Source organism: Diospyros lotus, chromosome 10 (genome assembly GCF_014633365.1).
Source record: "Diospyros lotus cultivar Yz01 chromosome 10, ASM1463336v1, whole genome shotgun sequence".
NCBI classification, from domain to species: Eukaryota; Viridiplantae; Streptophyta; class Magnoliopsida; order Ericales; family Ebenaceae; genus Diospyros; species Diospyros lotus.
The window spans coordinates 22964480-22990139 of NC_068347.1; the positions used below are offsets into that span (position 1 = coordinate 22964480).

A 25660-nucleotide genomic window follows, 5' to 3' on the forward strand; every position below is an offset into this window, starting at 1 on the left:
AAATTAACTCTGTTAACAATATTTGAATTATAACCTCTAAATAATAACTAATTTATCAAAGTACTAAGACTTTTTTTGTTTAAAATTTACCTTAAAAAAATTAAAATATAAACAATAACGGTCAAATACTACCTAGTAAATTTTTATTTAAAATTTTTTATTTTTATTGTACGTACATAACACGGGTTATCCCTCCATTATATATATAAACTCAAATTTTTGTATGCCACAATAACATATTAATGTACAAAATAATTTAGAAAATTGAATTGTAAAATTTTAGTGATGATTGTCAAATATTCAAGTTGCTAGCACACATGAACCTTTGAAGACAAGACGCCACACTAGCAACCAACATTGTTGATAAGGATAGTTGAGAGGGCCCTTAGCATCTCATGTAACCAATATTGGTGCTCTTTAGTATTTATTTATGACAAGGCCAGACATTATCTTTTCAGCAAATCACCTAGTCCAATTCATGCACAAATCCACTACCATGCACATGGCAACCCTTAAATGCTGTCAACACTACCTCAAAGTTCCGATCTCTCATGGCATTCACCTTCATAGAAGTCGTCCCTCTTCTTTCTATGTTTTTAGTGATGCAGATTGGGCCAGCAACAAGAATGATTACACTTCAACATCTTCTTATCTTGTTTTCTATAGAGAATCTCATATCTTGAAAATCTTCCAAACAACATGCAGTAACTCGTTCATCTACCAAGGCCGAATATCGATCCTTAGAAACACCTCCACTAAACTCACATGGATTTGTTCTTTACTCTCTAAACTTTGCATCCAAGTTTCACATGTCCCACTCATCTACTGTGACAATCTCAGTGCCACCTATCTTTCCATTGATTTGATAATGCATAGTTGGATGGAACACATAACAATTGAGGTGCACTTTGTTTGTGATCTTGTCCAATAAGGTATTCTCTAAGTGCAACATGTCTCCACCACGAATTAACTTGTTGGCTGCCTCACAAAGCCTCTATCTAGGCAATGTCATCACCATCTCTAAAACAAGATTGGTGTCCTTGATGGCACACCGCTCTTGCGGGGGTGTGTCAGGGCAATCTCTTAGTCGTTGCTGTAGCCAAACTATAGGCACTTCTCAGCTCATTCAAAGTCGAATTTGTACTGCTCAAATGTCTATATATATCAGCTCTGTAAATCTTGTATTGTTATTGTGAAATATACAAAAATCACTCCTCACACTTTTCTTCTATAGATGGGTACTTTCTAGTGTTCTTCGACAATGGAATAAACGAAATGGTGGATCTTGGTGGTTTAATGGGTGGATGAGATGAGTGGTTTGTAGCGGGTTTGGGCCATGTCTATTTTGGATACAAATGGTCACGATGGTTTCTTATGCTTTCTAGCAATGAAAGAGAGGGGATGGGTCGTAATGGTGTCAACAATGGAGGAGATGGCAGTATGCCATGGTTTTAGGCCAAATCTATTTAGAAGGAGACAGATGGTTGCGGTGATTTTCGATAATCTCTAGCCACAAAAAAGATGGGGCTTGGTCACATTGGTGTCGACAATGGAGGAGAATGGTAGTTTTGGGTTAGACCTATATGGGAGGAAATAGATAGTCATAGTTTCAAGTAGTGGAAAAGAAGGGGTGGGTTATGGTGGTTTCGACAACTAGGGTGGTGTTAACATATTTTTTTGTAACACCCCGCATCGAGCGACAGGAAGGTCCATGACAACTTGCTCTGATGGGCCTACACGAACTTCCTAGGGGGGTCACCCATTCTTGAGGTTCCCTAGCTCAAGCACGCTTAATTTGGGAGTTCTTTGCTTGCATTCAGCCCAAAATGTATCCAGCTGGTGTTGTTTTCTTCTTTACTTATCTTTGATGCCTTTTCTCTGGGCTCTTGGGATATTATACACATTGTGTCATCATGGTCCCACAGCCACGGGTCAGCTCATAGCTCTCGCTCTTCTACAGCCAAGAGCCTCACCGCACTTGTGAGCCTCTCAGTCGCTCTCTAGGCGACCAAGATGGGACGAACCCAGTGCATCCACACCATCCCCCATCGCAGGTGTGGTGGGACTCTATCAGCCCTTTCCTTATCGGGGGTTGTAGGGACCTGATGAGAATCATCACGAAGAACAAGCTGACTCAAATCATTCAAGTGACCCATTGCATGTTCCAGTAGGGCCAATTACAAGGGCAAGAGCTAAAAGACTTAAAGAAGCTTTGAATGGGCTGGTTCTAGATATGTGGGCCAATCAAAATTATCAAGATTCTGACCTAAAAAGCAAGCAAGACGTCATCAACATTATATGGGCTGAAGAGGGAGCTGTTGAGAGTCTTTTGAGCTAGAATACTATTAAATGAAGAGCTTTATTATTTTGGGCTGCACATGTTGTTTTAAATCTTAGCCACATGGGTGCACGAAAATTTAATCTTGAAAACCCAATCTGACTTTTCATATTTCCAAGCATCTTTAATACTTTGAGTTTCTAGGCTAATTAAGTTAGAGATTTAATATTTTGTGAGAAATCAGATTTGAATATTTCCTAGGCTAGTAATTATGGTCTTTTGTATTTTCCTAAGTGTTTACTCTTTCTATAAATTGTACTCTCCCAACAATTGAAAATCAATCAATGAATGAATGAGTGATTTACTTTTCTGGAATTCCAGATTTGAGAGGTGCTCTTCTCTTGGGTTCTTTTATGAACTAACCGACTTATCAAGGCTTGATCAACCTTGTGGCATCTTCAACATTCGGGGTCCTTGTTCTTTCGTGTCCAAGAGTTTCGTGTGGATCATCCAAATCTGTGTTTAGCGTTCTTGGGGTGCGTATATCTTGCATTGGTTGTGGGTTCATAGGATCAAATCCTTTTGGGTTCGCACCAGGACCATTAGGGGTTTCCCACGAACGACGCCAAATGTTGACACATTTTTTTGTAACACCCCGCATTAAGCGATATGAAGGTCTAGGACAACTTGCCCTGATGGGTCTACGCGAACTTCCCAGGGGGGTCACCCATCCTTGAGCTTCCTCAGCTCAAGCACGCTTAACTTGGGAGTTCTTTACCTGCATTCAGTCTAAAAAGTATCTAGTCGGTGTTGTTTCATTTCTTACTTATCTTCAATGTATACTACATTTTCTCTAAGCTCTTGAGGTATTACACATTTCGTGGTCATCATGGGCCCACAACCACGGGTCAGCTCATAGCTCTCGCCCTTCGACGACCAAGAACCCCATCGCACTTGTGAGCCTCTCAGTTGCCTTCTAGGCGATCGAGGTGGGTTAAATGCTGACACATATTTTTGTAACACCCTGCATCGAGCGATAGGAAGGTCTGAGACAACTTACCCTGATAGGCCTACACAAACTTCCCAGAGGGGGTCACCCATCTTTGGGTTTCCCTAGGCCAAGTACGCTTAACCCTAGAGTTCTTTGCTTACATTTAACCCAAAAGATATCCAGTTGGTGTTGTTTCCTTTTTTACTTATTCTCGATGTATACTACAATTTTCTAGACTCTTGGGATATTACACACATCGTGTCATCATGGGCCCATAACCGCGGATCAGCTCTTAGCTTTCGCCTTTCAACGGCCAGGAGCCCTACCGCACTTATGAGCTTTTCAGTGGTTATCCAGATGTGGGATCGAGAACCGGTGCTTACAGCACCACCTCCAACCCTCCCCCTAAGTGGGCCATCGGCTCACATGATATTAAATTAATTTTTTTGTGGGGGGAGGGGATGGTGTGGATGCATAGGGTTCGTCTCACATCGGTTGCCTAGAAGGCGACTGCCTAGAGGGTGATTGAGAGGCTCACAAGTGTGGTGGGACTCTTAGCCGTCGAAAAGCTAGAGCTATGAGCTGACCCATGGCTGTGGGCCCATGATGACATGATGTGCGTAATACCCCCAAGAGCCTAGAGAAAAGGACTAATATATCGAAGATAAGTAAGTAAGGAAATAACACAAACTTGATACCTTTTGAACTGAATGCAGGCAAGGAACTCCAGGGTTAAGCATGCTAACCTGAGGAAGTCCAAGGACGGGTGACCCCCTTGAAAAGTTCGCATAAACCCATCAATGTAAGTTGTCACGAACCTTCCATCGCTCGATGCAGGGTGTTATAAAAATGTGTGTCAATAGGTGGTTTGTGGTGTTCTTCGACAATGACAATGAACCAAATTACTACAAAGAGATGGTGGTTGTTGGGGAAAGACAATGGATCACATTGGAAAAGGTTGAAAAACATTGACGACAAGAGAAAGATGAAGAAGATAGAGGAAGACATACATAAGAAAGTGATTTCCATCGAGCGACATCCAACGACGGTGGTTGGATGTGTTTGGGAGAAATTCTTACTAGAGATGGGTTGATGGAGAGGTGAGTAATAGTTCAAGACAAACTTATATAAGTGGCAAAGTATAATTTGAAGAAGAAGTTAAGCATAAAATGATAATTAGCCCATTCATTGCATGAAATGGGAAGATTTCCCATCAATTTGAAGGAATGATCATTCATTCCCTCATAAGTAGGTTATTTTATTCCTTTGGTAGCAACCAAACAATATCTTAAAAGAAATTCCATTCTTTAATCCCCATTCCCTTCAATCAAACGATACTTAAACCCTAAACTTAAATATCCGCCCATGATTCCATGGACTTCTAATTGATGTTACCAGCTAATTAGCTCAAGTGCTACTATTGTTATTATTGAACCTAATCGTTTTTCTTTTTCCATTTTTAGGAACAGTTAGACGGATTCTAATATGTTTTGTGATTTGAGGCTCATTTTATATTAATTCCACTCTGTAAATTTTTTTATTAGGGGATTAATTTTAATTATTTATTATTAACAATCTGTCCTAATCAGTAACAAACAATCTGGGGTAAATTAAAAATGTATTTATATTATAAATAAAATATTAATTGTAAATGAAAGGAGATATATAAAAATGACTTAACTGGCTAACTCTCAAAAATGAGGTGAATATTCTATGTCCAAACAACTTCTGTAGTTTCCCATGAGCACTAGTTAGTTAAATACTTAAATCTTTATACAGAAAATAAGATGGATAGTTAACACGAAAAATAATTTATAAGAGCAACTTTAAGGGAGTGTCATGCAGATGTTTATCCCATAATTGTCGAAATGACACCTTAGATTAAAAATTCTCCACTCCAATGAGGGTGGTAAATGGGGTTACAAAATGACAATAATCTTTTTGTATTGCCAATTTTTCAACATTTGGAGAGAGAAAAGGGAGATGTGTCATTTTCAATGGTAAAATCCAACGGTTATATTACTTGAAATAGGGATTTTTAGGCGAGGAGAGCGATGGAGCGAGAGAAAGTCAAAGAGGTAGCGAGCGATAGAGGGCTGGAAAGGCAAGCCGGCGAGGCCGAGGCTGCGACCCTGACGAGCAACGAAGCAAGAGAGTCATGAGAGGCAACAAGTAAGAGCAAGGCGAGCAATCGAGGGGAGAGCCGATGAGGGCGAGGCAATGACCGACGAGGGTGAGGGCGAGGTGACGATCGATAAGGGCAAGCTATGGGTAACAACCGACCGAGGGCAAATGAGGGCGAGCCGTCGAGGGGAAGGAAAATACAAAGAGAGAGAGAGAGGCGTAGTAGGGAAAGGAGAAGAGGAAAGAGGCAGTCGTATATATATATATATATAAATTGATTTTGATTTAAAATAAATATTTTTATTTTAGTTAATTGTTAGAATTTAAATATTTTTATTTCAATTTTTGTATGTTAATTTGAATTTTCTAGTTTGATTTAATAAAAAATATTAAAATGACACTCTTATTTTGACACCTACCATTAAAGCATATTTATAATTAAAAAATACCATAACACTCTTCAAAATTACAAATAAGTGATTTAGCACCCTAAAATAACACTCCCCCTAGAGTTGCTCTAAACCTAGGTTGCACGGAAACAGAAACGGGAGACATTTCCGATAGGAAACGGAAACGCAGAAATGGCATTTTTAAAAAAAAGTAAGAAACGAAAACGCAGGGTAAACTGTAAATTTTAAAAATATAAGGATTTTTTTATAAATATAATTTTTAATATAAAAAAAAATTCAAACATAAATAACAAACATAAATTTTATAATGTATGAGAAATATATATATACATATATATATATACTGTTAGCTTCACATATGTATATATATATATCTTCGTTGCAGACACTGTTAGGAAATGTATGTTGCACACACTGTTAAGGGAAGGAGAAGAAGAAGGAGAAAGAGAAATCGCTGGGAGAAGGAGAAAAAGAAAAGATGGGAAAAAGAAAGGAGAAAGCAGGAGAATAAATTGCTAGAAGAAGAAGAAGAAGAAAAGAGGGAAAAAGGAAGGAGGAAGCTGCTGCGTGAAATTGCTGGAAGAAGAAGAAGAAAAAAAAGAAGAAGAAGAAGAAAAGAGAGAAAAATGAAGGAGGAAGTTGCTCTGTGAAATTGCTGGAAGAAGAAGAAAAAAAAGAAGAAGAAGAAAAGAGGGAAAGAGAAAGGAGGAAGTTGCTGCCTGCGTGCAATCTTGCTGGGCGGCTGGAAACGTGTTTCTGGCTGGAAACGCGTTTCCAGTTATGTTTTTTAAATTTTAAAACGGCCCGAAACTTTTTAAAAATTATACAAACGGCCTGAAAAACGTTTCGGGCTGTTTTTCGCGTTTTCGAAACGGGAAACGATTCGGAAATGTCGAAACGGCGCCTCCGAGCCGTTTCCGTGCTTCACAGCTCTAAACAAACAAGTAGCAATGGAAGACTGTGTTCTCGTGAGCTCTTCTGAACCTGAACCGTTCAATGGAGGACTTTGTCGTCATCCTCGCCCCTTCACATGCTATCATTCTCCATAAGAATAACAATATTTCTCTCAATTAAAATACATGACAATTTTATACTCAATCACTTACTTGAGTTGCATCATTAAATCTCTCTCAAGCCAAGAGAAACCCCCAAAAGATCAAATTAACAAAGCATTAATTGTTTCATTGAGTCGGAGCAATTTACATTACGACAGAGAGTAGAAGATGCATATGTGATTGATTGACGATCAAGGTGTTGTTTGGGAAATGGGAATGGGGGGGTCAAAGAAGCTGAAGGCCCTGTAGGCGGAGATGAGAGACAAGACAAGGAAACAGCAGAGAGACACGGCATGGAAAGCCAAAGCCATCTTCATTCTGCTGCAGAATCCTCCATAGGAGCTGCAGCTTTCGCTCCATGTCACCTCCCTGTCCCCTTTGTAGGCCAAGTATATGATCTCTCCCACTGCTGCCCCTGATGTCACCATTAAATATGCCACCACCTGTCAGTTTAATACACGTTAGGTTCACGAGAAAAGAATGAGTAGACATCGAATCCAAATAGAATTAGAGTTGGGGTTAAGCTATCATGTCTATGAATCCGGCCCAACTTCACTAATATATATAAACTCTCTTTCCCTAATATTGTTTTTCTTTTTATATCTGTTTGTCTGTTTTCTTGGGGTGGTTGCTTTCTTTTCTAGAGTTTATGTTAAAATTATTTTTATAAATCTTAATATTTCAATGTGCTACCAGGTTTAGATTAGAAAATTTTAGTATAATGTTATACACCTTGGAACGAAAACCCAACATGATCCAACCTGAATTTGAGTAAACCAAACCCAACCTGAGTTTCAGTTACATCAAACTGGAAGTAAGCTGACTTATGAATACCCAATTAAATGTAGCTCAGATTTGGTATAGTCACAAAAATTCTACCCCAATTTAGCTAATTTAAGAATAAAAAGGTATTTAAAAAACCATATTATCAGTCTGAAATCTGGTTACTTATTTTGAACAAAATTTAACATTAAAAAACGGAAAATTAAATATGAAGAAAAAATAAAAAGAACGGAAAAGTGAATGGTTATTATGTCAACCCAACCAAGAGAGTGGTGTGACAGTTGTGTCATTAAAGGCCAAACTTCACCGACCAACTTTGTTTTTGTTTTCTTATAATATAATCTTCCAGTTTGGACTTTGGGGAAATTTAGGATAACAATCAATCAACCATAGTCCATAGATCGATTATTCTCCACTGTAGGTTCTAGGAACTTCTTGCAAAACAGTGCCATGTAGAAGAACTCAACAGGGAAAGAAAGGGTATGAAGAAGAATCAAACCTGGTCAGAAACAAAGAAAATCCAGGCGGCTTTTGTCACCAACAGCTTCACCCATGAAGAAACAGCAGCCACCAGAGCATACCCACCAGAAATGGCACTGATCCAAACCATATATCTGCATTACATAAAGCAAAAGTACGTTGAACCAAGCAAACCCTTGAGTTAATGACTAAGATATATAAAATAACACCTTTCCTCAGGGTCAGCTCGACTCCTTTTTGGTGTTCGGTGAGTTTACGCAATACGTACTCGAAAAATAACGATTGCGGTTTTTATCAGAAAAAAGAAAACTAAGAGAAAATGGAGAAGATGGACTCTGATGCTTGTTACTTGAGACCCAGAAGATTGCTGAACTGAAGCTTGCCATAGCTGCTGCTGTCCTGCTGGTTGGTCACAGTGAGCCAGATGGAAGCAACACTCAAAGGAATCACAAGTAGCCTAAGAGAAGAATCCAGCAGCTTGAGAGGGGGCACATTGCCATCGAGAATCCTCATTTCAGAACAAACAAACAAAAAAAATAAACAACTGATGATCAACTAGGCTTTTGCTTGTTTGGTTGGAGGGAAAGTGGATTTTCTCTCTTGGGGTTAAAAAAGAAGCTGCCTTGGGGTTTGGTGAGGAAGAAATGGGAAAGAAATCAGGAGAGGCTGAGAGGCTGGTTTGTAGTGGGAAGAGAGAGAAGCAGTGGGGGGGGGGGGGGGGGGGGGGGGAGGTTTGCTTTTCAGAAAGGGAATCAAGAGCTAAGGTTGGTTGGGATGGCTGTTTTCTGGATGGGTTGGCATCATTGATTCCACTTGGCTCTATTTCCTAAACCTAGAAATATTTGGTTTGTATTATGCTTCTTGTTGTGGTGGACATCTTGATGATCATGATGATGAACTTGACTGAAAATCACAGCCTATGTGAATGTGACAAACTCCATGGTCTTAGAGGTCTGTCCATCTGTGTTAAAAGCTCTACCTGAAGAGCCATAAAGATGACAAAGCTACAGGGATAATATATTGTTCTTATATATATATATATATATATCTTGTAGTAAGATTTTGTTTAAATATTATATTTAAAAAGATAACTCTCAACTCACTTGATATATAGTAAAGATAAGAATGTTCTTGATATTTTTTTTATTAAAAATTTACATATTCGAATTATAATGACAATTAAAAAAAAAAAAAGAGTCTATAAATACGATATTCACCAACCTTCCATTTTGATGGAAAGATGATGATATGAATGAGTAACCCACGAGCTAAATTCATTGCCCTTTTTGAGTCAATTGAGACCTTTTATTGGGTTTGGTTTCACATTGAAAAGTGGGGGATGGTTCATAAAGATTTCTATTTACTTTTTCCCTAATTGTATAACTTCTATTGTTAAGCTGGCCTTATCACTGTAACTACTTTCTATTTTCATTTCATTTTAAAGATGAAAATGGTATATGTTTAGGTAATTCACTCAATCTTTCTCATGCTATAAAAATGGTAGGAAATTATCTGTCTTTTATCAATAAAAATCGGCAGTAAAGGATTCGTCCTAAAAATGTTAGATTAAGATATTGATTTCTGATTATAACAATATTTAAGATGTTTATGACAGTACAAGAAAAAGTTGCAAAACTAAAATTATACATAAAAATAACCCGTTCTTTAAGTAAATCGAGCCTCATAAAGTGAAAAGTTTGGTGTAGTTGTGCATACCCATTCACAGGTGAACTTTTAGGAGGATCACCAACCAGTTTTCAAAGCAAATAGTAGAATTTCCTTTTTAAGACCAGAGAGAGGCAAGCGATTAAAAAAGCAAAAGCTGCAGCAGCGGCAAGCTAGTCAAAAGAGGCCAGTAGGTGAAGAAGGGTGAAAGGTCAAGATCTGCAGTGTGGCTTCAGATTGAAGGGAAGGAAGCACATGAAAAGGTCGGGCCCTAGTCACCACTCAGTTGCAACCATCAAAGGAACCAGTATTTGAAGCAAATAATTCATAAGAAGCAAAACACAAGAAACTTACAACGGAACTAGGCACCATGAAACAGACTAACAACAAAATGTTCCTTCAATCATCTGAAAAAATGGAGCTTACAGTGTCTGCCCCTATTATCTCATCGCTGCGCGGATTCATCTCTTGGGCTAAAATGGAGAAGTATCCAATCAGCAGCCCTGCTCACCCTCCTACCTCACATACATATATTACAGTTTGATGTTACATATGCTTCTCTATGATCATAAGCTCTTGCATACACATTTGCTTCCTCCAGAAGTTGCATGAGATGTGGCTTCTCAGAAACCTGCATTCCACAGAGCATGCTCGCCTTCCCCACACCGGCGGTGAACCTCCTTCATCCTCTCAACAGACCTACAAATCCCGCTGCAGCTCCAATCAAAGGAAGCGACACAGATGTGGCCTGCCTGAGCCTTCCATTCACAGTCTGCGATAACAATTAACAAGACCAAATTATTTGTCTTGGATTCTGGGAAGTTTATACAACCTATCACCAGCCTATTGGTGCCTTTTCTACTCTCAGCTTAGTTCTAATTTCTTTTTCATAGCAATTATATGGTCATAGATCTGGTGATGCTGCAATCCTATTGGTATTAGCTCTCGCCTTTAAGTTAAACGATCCTATCAGGTTATCTCATGAACAAAATCTTAGCATGGCTTGAAGGACGAATCTTCAACTCAAACCCCACATGACCAGCATACCGGTGCATATTTTATATGGTTGGATAGGGACTCTGTCAATCAAGACACCTTCTTAGAGATTCAGTCTTTAAGAGTGTCCAGTTGGAAAAGTTTCTGACTCTGTGCAGCCAGCTGGGTGGAAAATTTCTATACAGGTAGCCTAAATCTATGTCTGAGATGCATCAAGGTTTATGAACGATGCAAATTCCATCATTTGACCATAGATCTAAATCTAAGCATTGCATTAAACTAAAAATTCATGGAGTCTGCTTAACTTGAAAATTTGAGGCCCCAATGTGGACAACATAGCAGGTGATCGCAATGAGTGAAGAAAAAATGGTTGGTCAAAGACATTCCATATGCCTATCAGAAACGGTGTCAACTGTGCAAAGTAAGGTGATGAACAACTGTTTCTCAAGGCTATATCCTGAAACTGTTGTAGAGACGATGAAAATCTAAACGAAGAAATTGCATGAGGCCTAATATTATATTATTATTTTTACCAGGTGGGGTTCCACAACATAATCTCCGATCATCTATATGCTCCACATCCAATCCAATAAACCATGATCCCAGGGAAACATCCTCGTTGGCATACTTGTGTAGCACATGCCTGAGATGATTACAATATCAAGTAAGAAGATACTACAGTAATAAAGTAAGGGAAAGACCGAACCCTTTTATTCATTCAAATACTTACTGGTTTATTGATATGTAGGTAGCCAAATCTTTTGAAATAGCATATAGCTGTCCAGTAGCATGACGGAAGTATTTGTTTCCCTCCCCACCAAATTTCCAGTATTCAGGCTCATGATATCTCACTCCCCTATTTACAAATAAATAAATAAGATAAAAGAATTCAGGCTTCAGACGAGGGTTAAGGAGACAAGTGTAGCTTACTTCCGAGCAAGGACAGGACCAGATTTCATGCATCCTATATACACCCTTGGTTTTGAATGATGCCTAGCTAAAGTTTCCCCGAGTGTTGCTGCAGGTTAAGCAGAATTAGTCAACAAAAGTGATGATTAGATAACAATGATAACAACTAGAACAATAAAAAATAACAGAAGTTCTGATTTTGAAATCCATGCACAAGATCAGCAAGAAGTACTATGACCATTTTAAACTGCGATGGAGCATAGATCAAATTATGTTGCTTTGCTAATAAAGTATCATTAACACATAATGATAGTAATTTTTGGAACTATTTCTTGGGGAATCTCTGTGCAGCCATTGTGGTAAACTGCCAATAGGAAGCTTGATACAAAATTGGATCAATGCTAACAGCTTAAACTTTTGGGACTAGTGTTGACATGATACCAGAGCCCAGTTCCAGAAAATCTTGATTCAAGTCTTGTTCATGAGTTCAACTGTCTCCTGTTATTCATCCTTTGTGCAATGTTGTGTGTCTTGTTTGATTTTCATTGTTGGGAACATTCTTAACCAGCTTATTTTTGGGACTAGTAGTGACCTAATGAACTAGCTGTACAGATTGTGTTCTAAAATGTGCATGCTTTATAATAATAATGGCGAATTTAGTCTGTTTATATTGGATCAACTTGTTAAAGAATAATTTTGAATAAATCTATTTTCATCCAGCAACATATTAAATAGGAAATTAACAACAACAAAAAAAATCCACATTCCACTCATGCAAGAACACCAGTCTATATGCATCATTACCTATGTTTACGTGAACATCATCATCTGCTTTCACATAAAAATCAGCATCCCACAGGGCAACTGCAGTAGCAAAATATATCTTCGTCTTTGCTGACAGTTCAAGGTAACCCTCAACATGTTCCTGTGCACATTGTATATGCATATAGGGTGAGGACCAGTCAATTGTTTTCTTTTACATACTGGAAGGACCTCTCATTCAGTAAGGCTCTTCTGAAGAGCTGTGGACCCATCAATCTTGTGTGTATACTAGAGTACATGCATGTTCACAAACCTGAGGTGGTGGTGTTGGTCTGGGTGCGGTCTCTGTAAGAGATGGTGAGCACTAGGATGGATGGAAATTGGTGCCATTATGTCCAATACAGATAAGGGAATACTGAGTGAGATTAGAGTAGCAGTACCAGTCGCAAAAAGTCTCCATGCTTTTTCTCCTCTGCTTCAACAGCTTTATCAAGAATACCACCAGATGTTGCACTGATGACAAAATGGTCAATTGGAGAGATGGGAGGATATTACATTCAGAACATCATAAGTTGCATAATAAAAACGAAAAAATTAACTGCTAACACAAAATACTTCTTTTTTTTTTTTCAGTAAGATTATATATCACTATAGGCCTAGTGGGGGAGCAATTGAGAGGTTCACAAGACTCAAACTCAAGACCTCGGTCTCACCAACACTACCACCTACCACTAGTAGCACTCCCAAGTCTCATACCAGCTTAGGCACATGTGAGTCTTGGATACAACACAATCAGACAAAAATCTAAGTAGTTATGGTAATGAAATCAGAAGCTCGTCATGCAACCCAGTCCAAACCCTAAAAATATAAGAAACAAAGAAAGACATTAACACAGTTACATTGCAACTTGCCAGGTATTGTAGAAGTATGACGAATTAGGGAAATGAATTACAAGGTAATTAATTTTCACAAACCTAAGATTATTGTTATTGCAGCTTATCATTTTAAAATTTTTGGAGGCAACAGAAAGAAACTATTATCATTGCAAAGCAAGCTAACTCTGAAGTTCGCTTTACTTCCTGATATCACGTCCCCAGGCCAAAATTAAGCACCTTCAACCTTGCAATCAGAGGTTTCTTGTGCATCCTTCTTATTCTATTAGTTCATTGAGCAACTATATTATTTCTCAAATCAACAACGCAATTTTCCTATCTACTTGAGATTGAATTCCTAGACCCTTTTTCTTATATTTATGGGACCATTTGATAACACTGCCAATTTCCATGTTTTCCTTTCCTGTATTTGTTTCTTTTTTAGTGTGTTTAATTTTTATTTTCTACAAGAAAAATAAAACTGAGCATGACATTTGATACTGCATTCTGTTTTAAAAACTGAAAACAAAAACAAGAAAATATATTTGATAGTGTATATTCTGTGTTTGCTATATACTATAATTAAACATATGCAATAAGTAGTTTAATGAGAATAAATAGTTTTAGTTGAAACAATATTTTTTGTATTTGGGTTAATGCTATAATTGTGGATTGATTATATTAAAATTATTATTATATTATAATTTACTAAGTAACTTGATAGGAAAGTAAATAGAGAATAATATTTATAATACCATTATTTGTTATTACCAAAACCGTCATTGATTATTCATATTATTATTAACATAAAAAATAAAATGCAAACTTCAATATTAACTAATAATATTATTAACAATATAAATGATATAATTGTAATATTATTAATAACATAGTATTACATTATATAACATTACTAAAAGAATATCATCAAATTATTATAATAATGTTTTATCATTAATTAGAATAACATTATGGAACAAGACAACACATTTTTAAAAGATTGAAACATAGACACGTTTTTCTGGTTATTTTTGGCCTAGTTTTCATTCAGTTTTTACTTCTTTGAAAATGTAAATAGTTATCAAACAGTGTTTTTGTTTTTATTTTCAAAAAATAAAAACAAAATCAGAAAATAGGAAACTGCAATTATCAAATGGGCCCTAAGAGATTGTTTACCTTAAAAGGTTTTAGGACATGAAATCTTTCTCACCAATCTAAGAATAAGATATGCAAGCCTACAACTGAGATGCCGATGCTAGATGTAACCTTTTCACTTATTTTAGGCAAGCTAAATCAAATATTAACAAATCTGGTTTATTTTCTATGCATGAAATGAAGTACTGGAAAATACGAAAATAAAATATAATATAGAAGAAAGCAAAATGTCCACAGACAAAACAGTTTTTAATATTAACTATATAATCCACCTGTATCACAACCCCACATCCTACTATACTTCTAATTTCCCTGACTACTATAATTGTTTCCCCTGTGAAATAACAGAGTGATTGGCAGAGTCCTTAGCTATGAACTGCAGAAGTACTTGGAATTCCCAGTTAGCCTATGTCATTGTGCAATTTCCGAACACAATTGTTATACAACAAGATCATCATAAAATTAAAAGCACTACCACCGATAGCAGGACAACAGCAAGCTTGTTGCTTACTGCCACGTGCAAAGGCATAAACATGACACCTAATACAAGAGATAGATGTCACTCAGTAAAATAACCCCTCAATGTACTCCATCACATACCTGTGACCTATTACAAATCGAATTATGATGCCCTTTTCTTCCTCGAGTTTCTTTCTTTTATCACCTGTTTTTCATACCGTAAGAAGCAGAAAGGTCATGGATCTAATTTAATGACCAGAAGCATCATTAGTTAAAAGAAAAACTAATGCAGGGAACTTCATGAACCTTGCGGCATCCAAGTAGCGCGGACTGAGTCTCTTCGCTTCCGGCTGCTAAAAGCAGTGTTAATACCTATGACCATCAGATATTTCCTTTTCCTAGTTGGTTGAGTAATCGTCAAATCTCCATATATGGGAGAACCACTAAGCTTAGAATCTTGTGCAGCCCTTGCAACAGATAATTTCGTCTCTAAATTTGAAATCATTTTACCAAGCATTCTGTGCATCACATATCGCCACAAATTCATGTCAGAAGACAAACCAAAGGCTGTACTTGAGCCACAATGAACCCTGGTTAACTTACTGTCTGGAAGTATCTTTCTTTGCAACTTCCTCTAAGATATTCATTGACTCTTTCTTTTCATCCTTCTGATAGGATCACAAAAGAGAAAACCAAGTTAAAATCACAATTAACCTCTAAATTGGAAAGCTATGACAATAAAAAAGGATGATTTTCTCTCAATATCAGTATAGTGTCACTCTTATGTTGGAAGGGGGACTCAATTTATCGGATACTTAATTAACAGAAGTGTACTCACTATTCTTGGGTCACAGACCTCTGAAGCTTCCATTTCCATTTGCCTAGATATGCCCCCAGCTTCAGGGACTGCCCACATCCTGTTACCAAAGGGACCTGATTATTATAACATGTATATAGAAAAGGTTGTAACCCTTGATAACAAAATGAAATAGGGAACAGTACCCTACAGTTACGGCAAGAAAATTCAGGCCTACTTTTGTCAATACAGATGCTAAAAATCTCAACGCACCTTTTAGTTTCATATCTGTAAGCTACTGAAAATTTTTGTACTAGTAGATACAACAGAGAACTCAACCCATAGCCGAAGTTCCCACATTAAGATGGTGAAATCAGCTAAGCAGATTATTTGAACCAAAAAGAGTATCAGAAAATGGAAAAGGACCAAATAGATGCAGCCAAATTGATTTCCACTACATGGCTGACAACTGCAAACAACAGTTGTAAGCATTAGGCGCTTGAAATCAATTGCAATTATCGTCGATTCATGTCTGCATTCTTATCACTAAGGATCTGACATCATGTTTATGATCCTACCATCAAGGTACCGAAAACTATAGCCTTCATGTTTAGAAGTTCAGGCACTAGAGTGCATGCCGATTGAAAAGAAATGAGAAGAAAAAGGTGTGAGATGGTAGCGAAAAAACAGTGATATAACACAGTGGTAATGTTCTTGGAAAATGATGATGCGTTCTAAAACCAAATGTCCAAACCAAGCATTATTATGGCATTGAACATGGAATTTAATCATCCTTCATAATCTTTGAGTTGAAATGGAGAAAAAAAGGCTCCTCCTACATGCATAAGAGACTGGAAAAATGTTATGATTAAACCCAACACAAGATATTCCGTAACAATTACAAAAATCAATAATTCGTATTAGCCCAAAAACAGACAAGAAGCCCCACATTCGAGGGCCAATAAAAGACAAAAATTGCCATCATCACCGCATCAAATTTCGTTTGGGGGGCATGAAATTTCACTAGCAAAGAGTAGTTCCCAAACCCACCAAAACCCGAATCTATAATCAAACGTAAGCAAGAATTTGATGAAAAAATTAACACCCAATTCACCAAGTGGCCATAGAAATGGAAATCAGTAGAAGCTAAACCTGTCGGTGAAGAGCATTCCAGAACAAAAGCATCCAACACACAACAGAAGAGTCAGTTTCCGAGACACAACACTCTTTGAATTTCCTTCTGCTCCTCTGCTCTTCAAAGACATTGTTATTTGGCTGCTCTTCTTTCCTCCACCCAATCAACGTTCAGTGAAAACCATTTCGAATCTTGAGTCAACTGAGGCCAGGGAACCCAGCTCCAGATCCAAGGAACCAACTTGGACGAATCAAACACTAAAACCCACTTCACAGAGAGCTAAATCTCAGAGAAAGAGCCGTGAACCAAGCAAGAATTAGCTTCAGATTCTATAAATGGAGGCAGCTGGGAGGGGGTTGGAATTTAAGGCAAGTGTAGGCAGCACAGAGAACTGGAAGCAACTATGTACTTATATTATTATATATCATCATATGATATGACCTTTATTTCTATGGCTCTGGCTTCTATCTCTTCCTATATGTATATGGTTGAGACCTCAACATTTGTGGGCGTTTGGTGGCATTTGAAAGGACCCACCAACCAGAAATATTAACACACATTTATCAAGCAGTAAAGCCTACTTAATATCCTCAGCATCATCAATGGGATTTTCTAATGGTACAGTGTTATTACTGATGGTAGTAATACAAATAATTTATTTAAATGATTTAACATCAACAAACGTTTATTTATTATGATTACAAATAAATTAACTGGCGCCTACTCTACTCTACTCTGATCAAACAAGCAAACCCCTTTTATTGAGTTCACTCAAACACTTCACAATTTCAACAACACTAATATTATTTTTCAAAAAAATCATCTTTATACTGATATGTTAATAATAACATTACAATTTATTATTCTAACAAATTAAATATAATTTTTGTTAGGTTTGCTTACTTTATTATTATTATAATAATAATAATTGAACTGTGGAGAGGGAGAGAGGGAGAGAGAGAGAAAGAGAAGAGTTGTTTGATGTGGTTCTTGGCGGCCCTACTATTGTACTATTTCCAACCTGTTTGTACTATTCTGTCGGTCACCGGTTGCCGGTGACAGACTTCCCAAATGACCTAAATATCCTTCTTTCAAGGTTAGCCAGCTTTGTGGTTTGTTTGGGTTCTACAATTTTGGTTTTGCATGATAACAAAAAATATTTATTTATTTATCAAAAATCATCAACTCTCGTAGATTCAAAACCTACCTACATTTGACTTAAAATGAATCATGAAATATCATGTGTGAGTTATAAACATATTATACTTTATAATAATATAATATTATAAAATTAATATTAATAAATATCATAATTAACTCATATAAATTCATTCACACTACACGCATAAATTTTACATTCGTATAGATGTAAAATTCTTATATCGCGTACAATCTTAACTCGATTTAAATCTTTAACAAAGCCTTTTAAATTTTATTTATTTTTAAAATTACTTTGGTTATAAAATAAGAATAATATACTAGTTTCTTATTTTAGTAATTGAATGTCCCAAACAAACTTGCATATAATAATGGATTTTAGAATTTTTATATTAAGTTCCATACAAGTGTAGCATGTTTATACTTATTTTTATGGTAAAGTAGAGATTTTTCTATATATAATCTTGAATTTTGTAAGTAAATGGCATTGCTTGAAGCAAAAGCAGCACCAAGCAAGCTTTGGGGATTAACCATCACAATCACTGCTTGCATTGGACTGCAACACAATGGTTCTGGGAGTTGAATCAACTCAATATCCCAAATGAATGGAATCCTCCAAATTAAAGAGCAAAAACAAAAGAGACATCCCAACATGCATTTGCATTTATGTCATTAGGTGTCACCAAATTGAATCAAACACAATCAAATTATCAATCACTTACATAAAGATAAAATTTTACGTAAAAAATTCAAATAAAAAAAATTACGGATAGAAAAAATAAAATATTGAAATTGTTACAATAATAGTTTGATATAGAAGCAACTAATTTTAGGACATTGGATATATATTTATAGACCTAAATCATCTATAGATATATATAAAAAATTATATTTTGATTAAAAGATGATTCATAAAAATATTTCTCTAGATGAGATAAATTTTAATTAAAACTAAATTTGATAACATTCTAATTATAGTAAAATTTAAAGTCATAATTATAATCAAATTAGGAGTCTCAATCTCAATCAAATTTAAATTTTAAATTACAATTATAATATTAAGAAATAAAAGCACTACCATATAAAACTTCAATTCGGAAAACAAATGGTTTGCAACAAATAACTAAAAGTTTATTCATAATATATATATATATATATATATATTATAGATCAGTTAAGAGTTTTGAGTCCTTTTGCTTGTAGAATTATCAACTTGCATATATATCCATCAATGGCTTTCAGCTAATTCCTTGTTCTCATCATTAAAGACAAGACAACACATAATAACCCAATTGCCCAAAGTTTTTTTTCTTTCTAATTAAAAAGTAAAGAAGCTCAAATTTTTCCATCAATTTGAATCCAACAATGGAACGCTTTCGTTTGCTTGCCAACATAGGTCTTGTCCACTAAAAAAAAATATTCAATGTCACACATATTATACATAAATATTAGGATAAATTATATGAAATTCTCTTGTATTTAAGATCATGTGCAATTTATTTATTGTACTTTCGATTGTATTAAAAAATTTCCTTACACTTTCAAAATACTGTAATTAGTCACCATCTGTTAATGCTATACATAATTTTATGCAGTAATTTACATATAAAATACCAAATTCTACATATAGAATTTTATAAATATTCTATATACAGAATTTTGTATATCAAAAAAATATAAAATTTTGTGTTGGTCAACTAATAGATTGTATAAAATTCTGTACAATAATAATAAATGGTAGTTGATTGCAACATTTTAAAAGTGTAAATGGGTCTTTTAATATAATCGAAAATATAAAAAATAAATTACACATGATCCTAAATGCAGGAAGATTTTATATAATTTATCTTAAATATTAAGATTTGTGACATTAAAGTGGGAGGTGCATGAAGTTAAGTCTGAACCTAACTCTAAACATGAGTGTTTGGCAATTTCAAATTTCTCAACCCATCAGGCTTGGGTTGAGTTGAGATGGCTAGACTCAACTTTATCAAAAATTTTCTTTTTATTATAAAATTTTTCTTCAATATATCCATTTTACTTTTTCAAAAGAATTAACTAATACCAATTTTAATTTCTTCTATATGTCCCTAACCAAATTTCTATCTTTTCTTTCTTGCTTTTGTTAAAATAAATATATTTTCATATTAATTACATATTCTCTAATTATAAATTATACACAAATTTATTAAAATACATTTTTGAATAATATATTTTTCATAACTAATCTTTTTTGTTAAATATCCATTGGTTATATTTCAATAAATCAACTCAACTTGATCAAATAATACAAAGATTTGTTAAAATATTTTTTATATATAATTATAATTTTTATGTACTTTTAGTCATTTAACATTCTAACTCTACTCAACTTTAGTAACATACACTTTTATATAATCAAATTTAACTCACCTCACCTCATAGCCAATGGGGTCATTGAGGTTAGGGTGGGTTGAGTTGAGATTTTGGCAAAAAAATGTAGTAAATAAGACATTTGATAAATTTCAACTCAATTCACATTAGGTGTGTAAAAAGAGTTCAAACTCAACTTGAGCATTTTTCCATGTTAGATACATTAAGGTAATTATTTTAAGTGTTTTATCGAATAATTATAATTCAAACTCAACTCTAACTTAACCAATTTATCTAAACACTTTTATGTTATAGAACTCATCTTGACTCACCCATCTCACCTCTCAATCCCATACAAGGACTAAGATGAAAAAATAATGCAAACATTTATTATAATTTGGCAACAATGGCTACCCTTACTATTTCATAAAGATAGAAAAAAATCACTCAATATTGTTTTAAGGTGATAAAAAATTGTTGAGGCAACTTGCTTTATTTAATCCCCAATTAAGTTTTAATGATTTCAAAAAAAAAAAATAGGATATCTTTTTATAATATACTAATTGAAGACCCTAATTATTTTTGATTAATTTATAAAATATTTTCTATAGTTTATGTATAATAAAAATTGTTATTTTTACATTGAAACTATTTTTCAGATCAATTTAAAATATTTTTTTTTTCTAAAACTGGACCAAGAAGTCGACTTCTGATTTTCCAAAAGTCAACTTTTATATAGCATTAGTTGACCCAGCCAAGAGCCATTTATGCAGAGTCGACCCAACCGAGAGCTATCTCTTGAGAAATCGACTTCTACTTGAGGAAGTCGACTTTCAGTATTGAAAATCAACTCTCATTCAAATGAAAGTCGATTTCTCTTTTAGGAAAGTCGACTTTCTGAGTCCAGTGGTCAAAAATTTGTCCGTTATGTAGATCATCCAACAGCAGCTATATATATTTGGGGCTTAATATTGAGAGAAGATTTTGCATTTTCTAAATATCAAAAGCTCACTCAAGTTCTCTCAACATACTTCCAAGCAAATTCAAGGCTCTCAAACTTCATTGTCCATTCATCCAAGAGCCTCAAGGCAAAGTGAAGAAAAGCTACATAAGTCAAATCCAAATATCTCCATCAATTGAGGGTAATGCAATAATTTTCATCATTGCCTTGTATATTTGTGTATGTTAATTGTTTCTCTTGTGTCCAAGAATGGAAAAATCCTTGTATTTATCCAAACTATTGTTGTGTACTATTTTGGTTGCCTAGAACCAATTAAATCTAGGTATGTAATAGTTTTCAAAGTGAGTTAAGGGAAAACTTTAGTGTTGGATTTAGTGGAACCCCAAGAGTGGTTAGGTCTTCAGAAAGTGGATTAGGTGTTTGGAATACACCGAACGACTATATATTGTGTATTGTCCATTGTTATTCATTTTATTGTAGCGATATATCTTGTGGCTTGCATATCAAACACATCATACAATTTCACCTATACCTATTGTAACGCCCCGCTTTCTTGGGCGCTTAATAAATTGGGACAATTCTGGGATAATAAATTCTTTTCTTTCAAACTAATGCTAAACCATATCATTCCTCGTATCCGTCCCAGAATTTCTAATCATTTTTCTCGAAAGAGAATCATTATACACATCAAATGTGAAAGCAAGAATCGAACTTGACATTTTACTTTAACATTAAATAAGTTCTTACATTCTCATTAACCATAAGGTTATACATCATTATTCCTCAAAATGTTCAGAATTCAAAGTAGTAGAACTTAAATACGTGGACTACATAACATACATACAATTCATCATGCACTCTGCTAAGTATCATTTCATGTCTCATTCATTCTCATATCTGCTACAATCTCCATCTAGAACGTTTGAATATTCCAAGGGCAAAGTCCAAGTTAGATGATGAATTATCTAAGTAAGGAAACAAAATATTTTATCATGCATGTATGCAATGTCTTACTTCATTGTAAGGGTCAACTGCACCCTTCATGCTACTCATCATTTTTGTGGCCACCTCTTTCGAAGCCGGGGTGTATGGGGGCACCCTTGGTAAATCAGCAGTGCCAGTTCGTACTCCCTATGGCTACAATGTGTGTGATCGATGATATCAACGTGTATATATGCATTTCATAGCATGTAAATGCAATCTACATGACATATTCATAACAAGATATGACAACATGACAAAATTATTTACTTAAATCGGGTTTAGGTTGAATCACCTACAAACCAAGCATTTTCCATAAAATTAAATCTAGTTAGGAAATATCACTTACGTTCTCAAGCTTATCGGGCTACCTCGATATTCGCGCATGTCTAGAATTTCGTGCATCACCTTAATTTGCGTGTCAACCTCAAAATTTGCACAAGTCCCTTCAACTTTAGCCTCAAAGTATCCTTAACTTAGCCTCTCAGGCTTCCTTGGTATGCGTGTCATATCCTCAAAATGCGTGCCCAAACCATTTTCTCACCCAAAATATCTAAAATATTAATAAATATCCAAATCCTATTTTTTGGGATTTTTCTAGGATTTTTTGATATTTTTCCCATTTTATTTTTCTTTTCTTTTCTTTTCTTTTCTTCTTCTTCTTCTTCTTCTTCTTCTTCTTCTTCTTCTTCTTCTTCCTCCTCCCACTTGTGCGTGAACAGAGCATCAGCTCACCACTGCCAGCCTACCATCGCCCTCGCTGTAATACCCAAAAATTTGTAAGCTATTTCTATTTAATAAATGAAATATTTTCCAAATTTTCCTTAAGGTTCTCGAAATGTGCATGAAATTTTTGAAAAAAGAAATCTGAGAAAGTAATGATGATAGCTCATATCTCGAGGGACACGTGGCACCGTAGGATGGAACTAATTATGATAGCTCATATCTCGAGCACACGTGGCACCGTAGGATGAAAGTAATCATTATGGCTCAAATCCCCATGACACGTGGCAAAAATCCATTCGTCGAAGGGTTTAAAATATCATGATTAGGCCCATATCTCAAGGGCCACTTATCACAAGGGAAAGAAAGCAATGATTATGGTGCAAATCTCAATGCCAAGTGTCACTATCTTAAGAAGCCAAGTGTCCCAATCTTATGGATTTAAGGGCTCTATATAAGCATGCATTGGGTTGGGTTTTTGGCCACTAAATCAAGGGGGTAAGTAGCTTATAAAAGGGGAGAAATTATTCTTGAAAGATGGGAGGAAGCTATGCCCGAGTCGAAGCCAAAATTAGGCCGCCAAAAGATACGAACTCATCTCGAAATTCATGCAAACAGTCACCAAATCTATGAGCTCAACTCAGTTTCTTTCTTTAATCACGTATAGGGTAGAAAGAGGAGTCTGTAGGTTCAAACGAGACTCGAATCGGAGTTAAAATGAGTGAGTTATGCCTGTTTTAATTTTCGGGGGCTGAAATTCGTGCAGCGCATGCGCCACACGCGCCCAGCAGGGCTGTGCGTCCAAGCGTGTGGCAACCACTTGTGCCTGTGCGTGTGGGCCGGTGAGAGCTCCTTTGAGCTTGAAATTTTTCATATAAACTCCTATTTTTAATGTCTACCTACCTATCCAAAAAAAATTTAGGTTTGATAACCAAAAGGTCTCGGTTTTTACAGAAACAGCTCTCTTAGAGCGACGTTTGGCCTTAAACTTCGCAACCAAGAAGTGAGAAGCTTCGGTGAGTGGTTTATGTATCTATTTGGTACATATTGATCATGTTTGCTTACGTTTGTGTGAGACTTGTGGTTGCATCTCACTTTTCCTTATGTTTCATGCATATTTTTCTTATGTTCATTTTGCTTCGTTGCATTTGTGACTGTGGCAAGTTCGGGGAGGCTGACATGTACGGTCAGGGACCGTGAAATGGATTTGGTGTGATGGACATGTCGGCGCGAGGGTGATTGCAACACCCTGGCATTTTTAACATTTTCATGTATTTATTTCTCTCACTTCACAAACCACCTCACTTAGATATAGCTATCTAACTTGAGTGTTCATACTCCTAGGATATTCAATGTCCCAGGTAAGTCTGATTTTTCAGGTACCCCAAGCTCGAGTTCTGGGAAAAGCAAGAAGGTGGTAGATGCTTAGATTTTGTACTTTAGTTTTCAATATTGTGTGCAAGCTACCTATTGTAATATGAATGGCAGATAGGCTACTTAAATTAGAGTATGTACCGAACTTGTATTTTGTGGTTGTATTATATGTTTGTACGCGATTTATATTAAGCTAGTACGAATCCTACCACTTCAGGTTCGATCCTAGCTTCCGTATTTCAGGATTCCTTTAACACCCCGGATATGTTTATGAGCCTCATGGTTAAAGAAGCAGGGATGTTACACTCGTCGCTGGCCTCCCCGGCTGCTGCTGCGACTGCCACGTTGTTGCTAGCAGCCCCTCACGGCCGTCGTTGGCCACGGCTGGTTGCGGCGTTGCTGCAACTAGTTACGACCATGGCTTCCATGGTTGCACCAGCTTCCCCAGGCCGCTTCTCGAGCCTCCACCGATGCCGTCAGTCACCGCGAACCTTGCTGGGTCGTCGCCGAAGCTGTTGGTTACCCGTTCACTGCTTACTAGAAGCTCGTGCTCGAGCTGCCATAGCTGTCATCACCGATCTTCAGCACTTCCAGCATTGACTTCCAACTTCGTTGTGGCTTCCTTTAGCCGACCAGCATCAACTGCCAACTCTCTCTCGATCTCTATCAATCTCCCTTCCCTCTCTCGGCCAAGCTTGATGTCGCTTTGCTTCTATTTCTTCTCCAACTCTATTTCTATTTATAAGCCCTCAATCGCTCTCTCACCTCACTACCCATACCTTCCTGCGTGGAACACACTCCAATTTCCATAATGCTTGCAGGTCGTGGAGATTTCAGAGGGTATGGGATTGGCATGCAAAACCTTCCAAAATTTATAGAGGCGTGGCCATTGTGTGCCTATGCATGCATAGATATATATATATAAAAAAAAACTATATATTACACTTTAATTTAAGAAAAATTACACATTAAACCCCAAATTTCATCCCTATTACATTTGTACAATTCCTTAATTGCAACTATGCCCTTAAACCTCAAATTAATTTGCATTACAATACCGAAAATTCACAATTAATAACTTCAAAGTTACTCGATAATGACGATTTCGCCCCAGTGTCCTCATCGGGCTGTCGTTTCATTCTGAAACCACTGAAGGGTTGCTCATTACTAAAAATCGAAGCGCTCTCAGGCTTCCATTAACTTCCTGGAAGTCTCCTACAAAGATTCGATTTTGCAGCCTA

General features: G+C 36.2%; 2 protein-coding genes across 3 annotated transcripts; both read right to left on the bottom strand.

The window, feature by feature from the left end:
• Positions 1–6751: 6751 nt before the first annotated feature.
• On the bottom strand, positions 6752–9086 carry LOC127811052 (CASP-like protein 2D1). The gene is made up of 3 exons (XM_052350766.1): positions 8471–9086; positions 8141–8255; positions 6752–7301 (listed from the first exon to the last, which is right to left on the bottom strand). Exons 1-3 carry the CDS (start codon positions 8632–8634, stop codon positions 7050–7052), a joined length of 531 nt encoding a protein of 176 aa, XP_052206726.1. The 5' UTR covers positions 8635–9086; the 3' UTR covers positions 6752–7049.
• Positions 9087–10164: 1078 nt separating this feature from the next.
• On the bottom strand, positions 10165–17311 carry LOC127812041 (probable beta-1,3-galactosyltransferase 2). 2 transcript variants are annotated; one of them, XM_052352317.1, is made up of 11 exons: positions 16888–17311; positions 15796–15856; positions 15543–15607; positions 15246–15457; positions 15081–15144; positions 12894–12966; positions 12496–12616; positions 11713–11800; positions 11513–11638; positions 11316–11425; positions 10165–10558 (listed from the first exon to the last, which is right to left on the bottom strand). In XM_052352317.1, the coding sequence occupies exons 1-11, from the start codon at positions 16998–17000 to the stop codon at positions 10410–10412; spliced, it is 1182 nt and encodes a 393-aa protein (XP_052208277.1). In that variant the 5' UTR covers positions 17001–17311; the 3' UTR covers positions 10165–10409. The 2 variants fall into 2 exon arrangements, with proteins under 2 accessions (XP_052208277.1, XP_052208276.1); XM_052352316.1 differs by having other exon boundaries at positions 15778–15856; positions 16888–17309.
• Between the last annotated feature and the right edge of the window lie 8349 nt (positions 17312–25660).